The following is a 13,999-nucleotide window of genomic DNA, read 5'->3' on the forward strand; positions in this document are numbered from 1 at the left end:
AGCCAGTGCATGGGAAGGCTTTATTCCTAGAGAAAGAACAGTCAGACAAATTGAAGAGAATACATATGGGTTTTTGCCCTTTGGGACTAGCAGAGTGACTAGGCCAGGGAGTAACCATAGGCTGTGCAAACCCATAGTGCAAACAAGCCTGAGCTGATTTCAAAATATTCATAGATAAAGTACATTTCCGTATTGGTTAATTAAACTCTTTTAAAACCATTTCTTAGCATTGAGGCTAACTTTCTTGTAAGAACATGTGTTTGGGCTAGAAAACCCCCTGAGCCTCAAACCCAGAGCACTATTTGCGCACTGTTTGGTAAGGACAGCCTGGGCAAAGTGCCATTCCAGCTGGGTAATAACAGAAAGGGTAGAGTTCCTGCTTCTGGAAACAGTTCTCATACTGTTTAATTCACTTTTGCAGCTATCGTCTCAGGTGCTAGCAGTGATCAAGAATCCCTCTTCACAGCTCTAGCTTTGCAGTACTACTTGGCAGTACATCGATCATCCTCTATGGCTGTATCTATAGTCTACCTGCCTCACTGTTTCCCATTGTAGTCAAGGCAGCTTCCCTTACTATCATAGGGTCTGGTAGTTAAATCACACCCTTTTTCTCCTGCTTCAAAAAAACCACCTTTCCTATTCAAAACTTTTGAAACACTTCATAAATCTCCCTCACTGTTCCCTCTGTATTTTTCAACCCGCTGTTCTTTTTTAGTCTCTGTTCCTCCTTCCTGTTGGAGAACTGTCCGCATTATCTGGTACAGTCATTAAAGTTAATTACTCTTCATTGCTCTGACAAGTACAAGGCATAGACCCAGTCAGCAAATTGTCCATTCCACATTAAATATACAACACGTTCAGAATAACTTTGTCAAGAATTTGTAAGATGTGTGTAGGACGTCCTGGCCCCCCTGTATGCCAGAGATCAAATAGAGCTTAAATGTTGTTTAAAAGGAGTATTTTCATTTTTTTTCTAAGAAAAATTCCAGGACTCATTTTTGCACCTACTTTAGTCTCATAAACAGCAGCTGATCAGCCCAGTCAGTCAGCACAGCTATTTAAATAACACTTTGGGAACAGTGACTTTGAAGTTTCACTCTTTTTTTTTCCTCTGACAGAAATGGCAGCCAGTGGTAACAACAAAGCTGCAGATACACATACCAAGAATTTGAAATTCTCACTGCCCTAGTGAACAAACGACCTCTAAGGACATTTAAATGACAATAGAGTTTCGTAGTGTGTAGCAATTACCTGTGTAGACAGCAGTGCATTTAACGTTGAAAATGTGCTAAGGAGTAAAGAACTGATAAATCCTCTGAAACCATTGTTGTAAAAATTGCTGAATATGGAACATAACTCACGATCTAGAAAACATATTTGGAGATAGGAATGGATCATTTCCAAATGTAACAATTGAAATACATAAGGTTATCTTAGCAATTCGACGATATTATTTTGGAAGTGTAGCGAATATTAGCAGCAGTAATCACAGGAAGAAATCCCATCTTCTCGAGAGTGATCTAGAAAAGCAGTTGAGTGCACCAGTATTGAATAAAACAGGAAGACACTTTTAACAATGCCTCCCCTGTTTTCAGAAACTCAATTTGCTCAAGGGAAAAACAGGCAGAGAAGTCACAGTGTGACATCCGACACATGGCCCAGTACAGTTGTTGACATGGACAGTATAAAAAAATATTACATAAGAAATTTAGGGCATGGCAACAGCAGTTGCAAAAATTCTCACTTAGTAAATTTCTTAACAGCCAAAAAAACCCCCAAAACTCAGAGTAATCATTCTTAGGCTAGAGATGAGCGACACAGTCTCTGCAACAAAGCCTATTTTGGAAGTCACATTGTTGAAATCAGTAACAGCATTGAGTATCTTGGGATCAGTGAAGATCCTTCTCTATTGGGGCTTATGTTTAAAGAACACCTAATATTTTCTGTTTCTTCCACATACTTTACTAAGCATCAGCTCTGACGAATTCATACTCTTAGAAACGCATGTGAAAAGCTATGAAGTAATGCATGCACTAGCCCAATTTTTTTAAAATTTCATTTTAAATTACCTTAATTTATCAGCCATGAAACACTCTCTCACTTCAGGAATTTCTATGCCACCTCTTTGTTTTCTTGTACAGTACTTAAGGTTTGGAGGTGCACTCCATGGTGGCTGCCCAGAAGACAAGAAGCTTCCACAAGCAGCAGGGTAGGAAGCAGGCAGTGCACAGAGTGCCATTGTGGTGCCAGCTACAGAAAGGCTGGGAACCAATGCTTTATTTGGTACCTGGATCACTAGGGTTGTCTGTAGGGACCATTTCAGTACCTTGCAGATGAATGCATTAATTTTATCTGTCTTTGACAGGGAATTTTAGTGCTGAGGATTTGCAAGGACGTGGAAGAGCTGACACCACACTCTGCAATTTTTAGGCAGATATCCCAACAAAGAAAAGCTGACTTGGCCAGGTGCAAAGGAACATTCCAGATCCTTTCATTCTATTTAGTCAAGGGACTGAATTTATTCTTTACAGAATAACCAGAAGAGAACATACAGCATAAATTTAATCACAAAATTGTCATGGAATATAATGCAGGGCTAGAACACTAGAAACAAACTGATGGGTGATGGCTATAGAGGTGGCACCAATAGCAAGATATCTAACACAGGCCAACATACCTAAAGGATTGAATTGTTCTAGTCTGAAGTATAAATGGTTCAGAATATCTAAATCTCTATACTCTCTCTATATGTTTAACACTGTATATATATACATAGTCTTAGTTCAGTCCTTTCTCCATATACATTTAATGTTGTAAACTGTGCCAGAGATCAGGTCCATGAGTTGCTTTTAAAAGCAGTCCTTGCGTGCTTACAGATCCATTTGTACTTCTGCTGCCTACCTGTTCTGGAAGACAGTGGATGACTACGTTTCAGATGCTCATTTTAATAATTATCTTTTTAAAGAAAAAATAGTATTTATAATATTTTTTAAATTCAGAAGACTGCATCCTTGCATATTTACATTTCATATTGCAAAACCTGGCCTTTGGGCTCATTTGAGAAATTGGTCTTTAATTTCATGTTAGCAAGTTCTATGTCAGTGTAACGTTGATGACTTTTTCATTGCCTCCAAAGCCTAGAATGGAGAAGAATCGATCTACCAGTCATCAAACAGATGAAAAAATGTAAGGGGATTCTGCAGTACCCCTGGTTGGGACATACACTACCAAATGAGTTACTTTATTTTTCCATTAGGATTTAGTTACATCTAAATCAACTGATCAGTGAGAAAGAATCCAAGAAGGGATTACTGAGGTGCTTGCTATGATCACTTTGCTTCCCCTCAGACAACTCTGAGGACTGCTAAGAGAGAAAATAGTCTTGAAATTTGTACTCCCTTAAAAGCTAGCAGCTTTTTAACAGAGATAGACTGGAGTAACACATACAGACATTGCAATCTGTTCTGATCAGAACTGGCTAATTAAGGCTGCAGTTAATTCAGTTTTGAAAGATGGTTTGAGTTAGAACCTGAAACTCTTTGTTTAATAACACAAATGAGAAATGAAAACATATGTTACTTGCAGCAGTGAAGGAAACAGCACTAGTGCAATTAATCTTGAAGGAGGCTGTAGGTGTCACTGACAGCAATTAATTTTACAGTAACACTTCTGACTCCAGGCAAACTATGGTCTTCTAAAGAATGCAATATCCTAAACTCCAGTGTATGAAAAAGGACGCACAAAAAAAAAAAAAAAAAAAAAAAAAAAAAAGAGGAATAATAAGTGGTGGGAGTGAATGGAAAGCCTTCCAAAAGATTTCCTTGTGAATTATATTTTCTGAAGAAAGGGTAAGGATGTTGTTTTGCTTCATTTGAAGAATAATCAGAGCAAATTTCTGTGGGGCTGCTCCATGGCATAGTGGGGTTCAAGGCAGAAGAATATTAATCATGTACTCTTCATTTATTGTGTAATAGTGTTGAACTATGGAAGTGCTGTCCACTATGCTCATTTTCCAATGAAGATGGGGTTCTTAACAAAGGCAGCTGAGGTGATGGCTTTGGCAGTAAGACTGGTCTAAAGAGCCTACCCTTCTTCTGAGTCATAACTTCTGAAGCCTGCTTTGCAATGATGTGAGGGCATCTTCTCACTGCGTGGTGAAATCCACAAGCTTTAGGACATATATTGAGTGTCATTCAGTATAAAAAATAATTTTTATCTTTTTTGTGGCTGGATAAATATAGGTATGTCTATAGCTAAATTTCATGTTGGAGCTCATTGTATTTACCGTGATTGTGATAAACTCATTTTATACTGTTTTAAAAGTGTTACATATTACAAAAAGTGTGTTTGGATTATCTTTAAAGAACACTCAAACATGTTTGATATTCCTGACATTTGGCTTTCACAAAGCTCCTTCCTGAAAGTGAAAATACAGCAGTATTTTACCAGTGCTGTTTAACTTTCTGATTCTTAAATAGTAAAGCGATACTGCTATTTAGTTTGCAACGGCAGCAGGAAGAATATTTACTCTATTTAAAGCTTCTCTTTCCAAAGACGTGGTTTCTTTATTTATTTAGAATATGTGGAAACAGACTTGATAATATGCGGAAATAAACCTGATAATTTTAATAGTAAAAAAAAAATAAAAGCAACAAACTAGAGTTATGAACTGAAATTATCATATCAGTATGACAAGGTTAACATCCAGAGCTAAAGACATGATGTGCCGATAACTGGTTGAATTGCCAGATGAAATTAGTCTTTTCCAAATGTGGAAATGCTGCGTATTGTCTGATCTTTCTCATACTACACAAAGTTTTATTTATCTCAAAATCTTCACCTTTTTAGCTGGTGTTGACCCAAGACATTAGAAAGGATTGCAGTCTGCAGCAACGAGGGGGAAAAAAATCCGTTGTTAAACACGTCTGACTCTTGGAAATAATTCAAATGGAAAAAAATCCAGGTCATTGGCCTTTTTAAATAGACCCCCGGCAATATTTACTCCTCCATAAATAGCACAGTCACATGAAATAAAACTGTGTTCAGTAAAGCCTGCAAAACAAAAGAACAATTTACAGACTGAAACACAAACTGTGGCTCATGTGTTCACTGGGTAGGATTAAGTGAGCTTGCTGCATGGTCTGTGCTTAGTGCCTGTGGTGTCAGATCTGCTGGAAGGAGAGCAAGTCAGGTCACCTAAGGGGCTCCATCCTTCTGCAAAAGCAGGGAAAGGCTGGGACTCTGATGTACACAGTGACCTGTGAGAGGCAGCTTTTGCTATAGAGCCAGATTTCACTGTGGCAGAAATGAGTGTCCGCTTCCTTTATCATCATGGCTAAGAACACATCTACATAAGCAAAACTAGCCAGCATTACTGGGCTGCTTTAATTTGATCGCTATGGCTCTTCTGCTATAGCAAAGGCAGTAAATTTCCCCAAGGAGGCAAGTCCTAACATGGAGGTGTGTACTCCTGAAATGGCAGTAAGGTGTTTGTTTCAACTGCTGGCAAAAATAAATCTTTATGGACACTACAGACAAAAAGACAAATGACTGAGTTATTATAACATCACCTGGATTTGTCAAAAGCTCAATTCAATCTCTTCTGTGGGTTTACCCACAACTATGACTTTATGTCAATTTTTTTTCCCAAACATCCAGCTCTGGGAGTCGTGTTAGTACACGAGAACCATGGCAGACTCTTTAAAGTTTTTTCCAGCTATCAAAACAGCCGAGTACAGCTTGAAAACACACAGTAAATGCACACAAAAGCTTTGTAACCTACATGATAAATTCACAGATCTACAAGTGCGTGTGATTTGATTTCTTCCATTGACCGGGGTGTGAAGGCGTTGATTATAGTTATCCTCCTTAATACTGGCACTCATTCTGCTTTTTCAATAAAAAGCTACAAAAACACATCCCTCAGAAGGTACTGCTTGAAACTGAGGGTGGAAAGAGGACAAACTTGCCAGCAGCGGCTGTCAGGCCCCTGGCTAGTGGACCGCAGAGACCTGGCCGTTATGGCTTGGCTCTTTGTTTCCAGCTGTTAAATCCCAGCAGAGACATGTGAAAATATAAATACTAGGTTCTATTATTTTTCCAAGTAATTACCACTTCCAACATGGGAATATAATTGCAGTTTGAGATGGAAAACTGATTCATCACATAGTATTCTACATTGTGAAAGTGTTTGGAAACCCTGGTATGGCGAAGTCTTTCCACTTTAGATTTACTGAGAGATTTACCAATTCCCTTCATTTCTCTTTGTTACTGCCTATATATCTAGTTCACATCTCCTAGCCATGTTTTGTACTTTTCTGGCTGCCACAGTCATTAAGTTTCCAAGAGCAGCTGATTCTTAGCATGCAGTAATTCTTGTTAGCCTGCTGAGAACTTGACAGAATAAACCTTGTTGTTTGTTTGTTTAATTCCCTTCACTGAGCATTAGGAATTATTTCTGAAAGAACACTGGCTCCCAGGTGTTTGCTATTAAATGCAAACATTTCATAACAGAAATGCTTCTTTTTTATTTTCTAAATGCTGTTTTGAACAAGCTTTGTAGAATCATGCTAGTTGGCATTTACAGAAGTCCAGTTTTCAACAGAGAGAAGCATTTAGAAAGTGGTAGTGGAAGGTTACATCTGGTATGGTGGCTTTTTCCTTTTTTCTATGATGGTGGTTTCAGGTTTGTTTTGTTATTCATTTTAGTGAACGGAGGTACCATTTGTTATGTTTCAAAATATTATGAATCCATTCTTCTCGCTAAAGATCGCTCCCCATTCTACACTCAAATATGTTAGTATAAACAAATATATACTGATCTCCAGCTCAGGTAACAGATTAACATATATATATGTTTATGTGCTGTAAATTTTTGCTAAGGGAATGCCATTATGGAAAAGATGCTAACTGACTTTGAAAGCTTAGTTGTAAACCTACGTCCCTTAGGGGTGCTTTGCATCTTACTGAGCCAGGCTGCTGTAGTGCTGTCAGACAGCACTGTTCCCACTCAAAATAATAATTCAAGACAAACAGAATTAAGGATTTACATCGGGATATATTTTTACTGGCCTACCAGTTATGACAATCGGTGTACGAGTGTACGGATGTGCTTGTGTACAAACTTCTCAAAACTATCTTTTATCTGCAGCCCAATCATGCTGGATTGTCTGACAGAAGATGTAATTAAAAGGTTTTTAAAATAACAACATGAATCAGAGCTACTTTTAACAGTCCATTGCCTGCACATACCCTCGTGCATAGTTTTGACTGGAAAGACTGTAGTGACGTATTCATAGGTATGTGGAAGGAAATCTAACTCAGCACCCTTAAAAAGAAGGTCTTGCCAACTAATCTCTGGTTTCCAATCCCAGAATCCTGCTCTGGGAGGAAGGTGACAGATGGTCCCTGAGATAATGGAGTCTGTATTATTTAAGGATTTTTCAGGCAGAAGACTTAGGAAGACTTCTGTACAGTGACTGGATAGTGCAGATCACAGAACATAGTTTAACCTGATGTATGTGAATAGCTCATTTGGTTTTACTACGACAGTTCAAGTGCTTAAATTTAATTCCTGTGTACTTGAAAGAACACAGCCTTAACCCAGAAAGTATTTTAAGATAATTGAAACATCTTGAAAAACAAATAGGATTGCACAATAGTGAATACAAGCATTGCTACAGTCAACAAGGATCTTCCTTGAAAATTCTGAGAAGGAAATCAAAATAAGTCTTCACAGCCTTTCTCCATAAACCTTCCTGGCTGAGAGCTCACATACTCATGGCATCCTCTTTGCTAAATTATTCTCCCCACTATCTCTGAGAAGAACAGGATTTCTTGAAACTTGGCCTCTCAGCACCTGTACAGAAGAATGAAAAAGTACAGATAACTTCTTGCCTGCTGGCAACTAGATGACTCCCTGTAGCAAAAACTCAGCAACAACCTGGTACTAAGAGCCCCATGCTTCCAATCCAAGTTGGACAGCGTTCTGAAATCATGTTCCCATTCACCTTTCCAAAGGTCTCACTCCTGAAGAAAAAGATGGTAAGAAGATACAGGGAATAAATCTCCGTGACTGAACGAAAAGAACTGCTAGTGTGACTTTTAATTAAATCTGCTCTAAAATGCTGCATCTCTGTTTTGAATAAGGATCATGAACGATGATGAGGCTTCTTCTAAGTAGTTAGATACACACACAATGTTTTGCAGAATCAGTGATTCTGTGCATATTGAAGGCTCTGATTGAAGAGCAGGAACGGCTTGGCATAAAATTACTATTCACAACATTAGCTGTGGACACCACAGACTTTTATGAAGCAGATTTGGAGCCAGCAGCTTATAACCTGGCACACTGCTGTATGCCTTAAATACAGTCTAGAAATCGTGGGGTTCAAAAGCTGACTCAGAAGCAGTTCAGACAGCTGTGTAGGAAGCAGTAAGTGCAGAAAGCAGGGAAATGTAATCCGCAGCCTTCTCAAATGCAGCTATTTCAGACTGCCAGCCACAGCCCTCTTCCATTTTTTCCTTTTCCCCAAACATACAATTCATAGGCCTTTTTGTTCAACTGGCCTCACACAACCACGGACTTCCACTTTTTTGAAGCATTCATCAATTCAAATATTACCTTTCAATTTGGGAAACTGTTGCTGGTCCACAGAGCTGATGCTTGCATATTCTTTTTCCCCAAATAGAAAAATTTCATTAAAGAGACAACAGGAAACTCAATAGCTAAAAGCACTTCTCATTTATTTGAGACAACAAAGCAGTTTATTTTCTTGTTTGGCTGACTCAGATTTCACGGATATTTCTTACATTTCTTACACGATAATAGCGAGAAACGAAGAAACAACCTGAAAATATTTTCTAGTGCAACTGACATGAAAATCTCATCATTGCAAGGCTATACCTACTATTTACTTAGGGCTTTGCATCAGAAATTTAAACTGCCAATATCTTACAGCATTGTTTCAAACAACATGGCAACTGTTCCAAAGCCTTGAAGAAAACGCTTTAAATCTCAGAAAACACATTGATGTTGCTCAGAACCTGTATAAAACCTCATTAACCATTTTGAAAATATTTAATCGATAAAGCCTGAACGTAGGCACTTGTATGTTGGGAACAGGCAGCAAGGGTTGAGTTGCCAATAAACAGTATACAGGACACACAGGACCATGTCACTTTCTAAAATGGGTGCAGCAGAAAATGACAGCTGTTGGAGGGCGGGCAGGAACAGAGGAACACACACAGGGTTTGCCCCTTAGTGCTGCCTGCGTAAGACCTAAGGGCCACAGAATGCAATGCGAATTCACCAAGTAAGGAATGCAAGGATTTCCTTTACTACAAAGAGTGAGTTGGCAGTTTAAAGGACAAGTGCCCAAGGATTGCCATTTATTCTTCAAAACGGATTTTGAGAGGAAAAAAAATAAAATGCAATGTCTATACACTTAAAAGAAAGTTAACATTAGCAGAGTTGGTGCTGACAAAGGAATTGAGAAGGGAAAAAACGACCAAAGGACATACAGGCAATGGTTTCTATTGAGGAAGCTGCAAATCCACCTTCTTTTGTGTTCAGTAAAGCTGCTATTTACATATGGCTTTTGATTTATGGATTCCATACACCATTTAAGCTCCACCTCACAAAAGCACTTAAACATACCTGACAGTATTTACATCCTACTGAAATTACGGAGACTGTAGCATCTGCAATTCTGTGACTTTAGATGCTAAAAAAGCTCACTTGTCAAACTGGTACCTAGAAGTACGTCTTAAGAAACATGCTGATGTGTGTGAAGCTCCTCTGCACCCAAATGACTACAAGTTAAGGCATCCCACATGTTTGCAATTCAAAAGCTGGGCTGTTCACAGCTGGAAATGGGCCTGGGCCCGTTTCACCATGCTGCACACACAATTTCCTATGCTTGTTGCTTATCACTTAACTTCACCTTCAACCACATAAGCGGTACTACATTTTTACTTTTTGAAACACATGGTAACAGAGACAACATATCCAAGTTTCACCCTCAGTTCAGCCTTGCATTTTGTCGTGCAGGAAGACCGAAGTCTGATTCCTCTGCCCCATCCTCACCGGCTCCCTCTGTGCCAGGCTCCACCTCCTGCAGCCCACAAACCTCTCAGCGTTCTCCCCGAGCCAACGGAACACGGCACTTGCTAACTCCCTGACTATTCACGCGTCCTGGATAACTCGTGTTTCGCAGCCTTCCCATCCAGACTGCGACCTCCACGGCAGCGTAGATGCGCGGCAGCCAAGCTGACCCGGAGGCGTAATGCAGTGCACAGCCGCCGCGGTGCGAGAAGGGTGGGAGAACAAAGTTCGGAGCGCCGCGATAACAGCGCAGCACAGCTCAGCACAGCACGCTGCATGCTGCCGGAACTCCGGGCGCGCCGCAGGCGGTGAAACAAACCTCCTCGCAGCAGTTTCCTCCGCGAGGAGCACATCCGCACGCGGCTGCCGAGGGCCTCCAGGAAAAGATGAAGCGCAGCTGACGCGCTCTCAAGAAGCTGGGAGGCGGCACAGGCTCCTCTTATCACCCCCGAGCAGCAGCGAGAAGCCCACGCTTAAAGAAACCAGGCACAGAGCCCCGACCCGAGCTCCCCGCGGCCAATGGCCCAGGGCGGCAGCGGCCGCCCCCCGCGAGGATTGGCAAGAGCCGCCCCATGGCTCCCCGCCCCTTCCCCTTCCCTCCTATTTATGTCGCCTAGGGAAACCCCGCCCTCCCCGCGACCCGCTGTCGGTTGGAGGATTCTGCCGTCAATCACGCGCTCCTCGTCCCGGCTTCCCCACCCTCCGGCTTGGAGGGCGGGGCTTCCACGAATCTTTCTCTTCATTGGCCTCTCGGCGCCGTCAATCACCCCGCAGCAACGGCTGCTCCTGGCGCTCCCTCTCGCCCCGTCGGCGCTTTTCCTTCTTTCCCTTCGGCTTCGCTCCGTTTGCCCGGAGTCGCGGAGCCGCTCGCGGGCCGTGGTGGAGCGGCTGGAGGCAGCATGACGGCGGAGGCACGGGGGGCCCCCGGCAGCGGTTGAAGGCGGAGAAGGGGCGTGTGGAAGAGAACGGCCGAGGAGCGGGGGGGTGGGAACAGCCTCCCCGGGCGGCGCGGCGCGGGGCAGTCCGGCCGATGACAGCGGGCTCGGCGCGGCGAGCCGGACTGAGGGGACCGAGGAGCGTGCGAGGCAGGCGGCAGCGGGCCGAGCCGGGCGGGCGGCGGATCCGGCCCTGAGGAGGAGAGTGGCCGCCCGCCCGCTCGCTCGCTCGCCAGAAAGTTTGTCGAGCGCCCGCCCCGCCGGGCGAAGTTGCCGTCGGGTTTGTTTGTTTGTTTTTCCTTTTCCTCCCCCCTTCCACTCCCCCCCGCCCCCCCCGCCTCCCCTGGAGCCGGCTCGGCGCGGAGAGGAAATTGCGAGGGAAGCAGGAACTCGGGAGCCAGGCGCAGCCCGGATCCAGGAGGCTCGGGAGCACGGAGCGCGTCCCTTCGGGCGGCCGCCCCGGTGCCAGGCTGTGCGCGGCGGCGGCGAGCTTTTTCAATTTCTTTTTTTTTTTCCTTTATTTTATTTTTTTTTCTCCTTCCTTCCGAGCCCCTTTTTTTTGCCCGCCCGCTTCTCCCTTCGCTTTAATATATGCTTCTGGAGAGCGACGTCCCCCCGCGCCGCCTCACCGCCCAGCCATGTCGGCGGCCATCTCTGCCGCGGAGAAAGTGGATGGCTTCACACGGAAATCGGTGCGCAAGGCTCAGAGGCAGAAGCGCTCGCAGGGCTCCTCGCAGTTCCGCAGCCAGAGCAGCCAGGTGGAGCTCTCGCCGCTGCCCCAGCTCAAAGGTACCGCCGTCCCCCCGCGGCCCCGCTCCCGTACAGGTGCCCCCGGGCCGTTTCCCCATGCCTTCCCCCGGGTCCTCCTCCTCGCTCACAGGCTCGCTTTGGCGGTCCGTGCTCGTGCTCCGCTAAACGAGCGTCCTGCGGGACTGCCTTCGCCCGCTGTCCCGAGGGCTGCCCCGCTACCTCGCTCCACTCCTCCGGGTCACCTAGGAGCGAGCGTTGGCTGGGCAGGTGCTCCCGGAGAGGTCTTGCTGCACAAAATGCTGAGTTTAGGAGCGAGGGGATTGAACGCTACAGCCCGGGAGCGAGCGGTGGCTCCTCCCACGGGGGGTTTGCCAAAGGAACTCTGTGCTTGTGACATAACGCCCTGAGTTAGCGGAGAGAGTTTGCTTTTGGCCGTCTCTTTGCCGTCTCTTTGGGACACGGTGCGGCTGACTCGCTGCCTGCCTCGGTGGAACTGCGGCGGCTCATCTCCGGGCTGTGCGCAGTGAATGAGGATTTTAGACTTTGGCGTTAAAATCGGTAGCGAAGAGTTTATCCTTTGTTGTGAAACTGAAATCAGAATGTGCACAGTTCGCAACAGCAAAAATGAAACGGAAGTTAATGGCAGCCTTCCACACCTTTGAATGCCTCTTGAAAGTTCTGTGTATTTCTCTTCAAAGTTAGAAAAATAGTGATTGGGCAGAGAATATAAACTCATTCAAGTCTTTGATGAGGACCTGGAAAATGAGAGTGAGGTTACCTTGCCCTTAGCTTTACCCAACAAATCAAATCTCCTGGTTTCTGAAGCCATATCATATGATAGGGGAAAAAAAAAAAATAATGATTTGCAGCAAGTGTCTGAAAGCTGAGTGCTGTATGGCTGACTTAAATTTAGCCCTAGCTGATAACTAATTCTTTTTCTGTTTCATTTCTATGGATTTTACAGTCATGGCTGTAAGATCTCAAGACATTTTCTTGCTTCTCCTAAATGGTGGCTATTCATGAATCGTGAATCTGGCCATTAGCAGAAATATTATTAAGTACAAATAAGCTTGGGCAGGAAGGTAGCACCGGAATTATTTTTTATCTTCTTTGTTGCAGTGGCTGTGCACATTATTGCTTTAACAGGGGAGCAGTTCTTCGTGGTGCTTATTTGTTTGTGAAGTTCTTTCCTATCTCGGTACTCTAGCCTGATCTCTATGGGATTTATAACCAAAATAATTTCTTTGAAATCATGATTGAGTTTCTGCTATTAGTATGACTAAGCCTGTTCTTAATAACAAAGAAAGACAAATTCACGTGCTGTTCAGACAGCCAATTTCCCTCAAAGATCGTTTTAATAAAGCCATTCCAGGGAGTGTGAAAGCACTCGATAATTATCGCACATAGGTGGCAGACTTCGGAAAGTTTGGATCCTGATGCTGTAAACAGCTGAGCGTTCGTACTTCAGGCAGGGAGCACTTCCAGCTTCAATCAGCAAAATACCCACATTTACATTTTTGCTGGACTTCAACATAAAAAACCTAAACTTTGTATGTTTAAGTCTTCAAGTTTTGTGAGTGCAGTTTTACAGCTTTTTGCTTACTGTGTGGAGAAAGTTTGCACGGCATCAGCGGCTTGAATGTTTAGAAATTCGAGCCCATAAACTATCAGAGGAATGTGTTCAGTTAAGCAGAGTTCTATAGTTGTTTGAATTGCCTTAAATCCTTAAAGGAAAATCACAGCTGTCTTTATTGTTTACATTCAGAGTCTTGCCCTCCAAATCTGCTTCAGAAAACAAAGGGTAAATATTGTCTTAGGAGTTACAGTATCCCACTTAGCCCTGTATCAGAAAGTTGGGCAGCACTCTGCTGCATGCTTTGTCCTGGGACTGTAATGCTTGCATATAGTGGGAATTTAGATTTGGAGTGGATGAGGTAGCTAAGGATGCAGGGTGGTTTCTCCTCTTTGCTTCTGACTCCCTTTCTCCCTTCCCCTCTCGAACCTCCATTGGCCTCAAACCACCGGAAGAAGAAAAGTGTCTGTTCTCCGTAAACGTACAGTTTTGTGAAACTTCTTGTTGTAATCACATATGTCTCAGAAAGGTGGAAGATCTGCTTTATTCTTTAAAGCCAGCTTGAGATTCAGTAATAGTTGTGATGCTGTAATGTCATCTACCAGCCGAGTAGCCAGTGTTCCCAAGGAGGGGCCA

The 13,999-nt window shown here is 43.4% G+C and overlaps 1 protein-coding gene across 1 annotated transcript in view; it reads left to right on the plus strand.

The window, feature by feature from the left end:
• The first annotated feature begins 11,367 nt into the window (after positions 1 to 11,367).
• PPP2R5A (protein phosphatase 2 regulatory subunit B'alpha) overlaps positions 11,368 to 13,999 on the plus strand; it is a 39,813-nt gene continuing 37,181 nt past the window's right edge. Inside the window, exon 1 of the mRNA XM_042809059.1 lies at positions 11,368 to 11,829. Coding sequence (XP_042664993.1) covers positions 11,679 to 11,829 — 151 coding nt within the window. The 5' untranslated portion in view covers positions 11,368 to 11,678. The remainder of the gene's footprint in view (positions 11,830 to 13,999) is intronic.

This window comes from Centrocercus urophasianus, unplaced genomic scaffold (assembly GCF_019232065.1).
Source record: "Centrocercus urophasianus isolate 14NV4802_14NV808 unplaced genomic scaffold, USGS_Curo_1.0 seq_10, whole genome shotgun sequence".
NCBI lineage: Eukaryota > Metazoa > Chordata > Aves > Galliformes > Phasianidae > Centrocercus > Centrocercus urophasianus.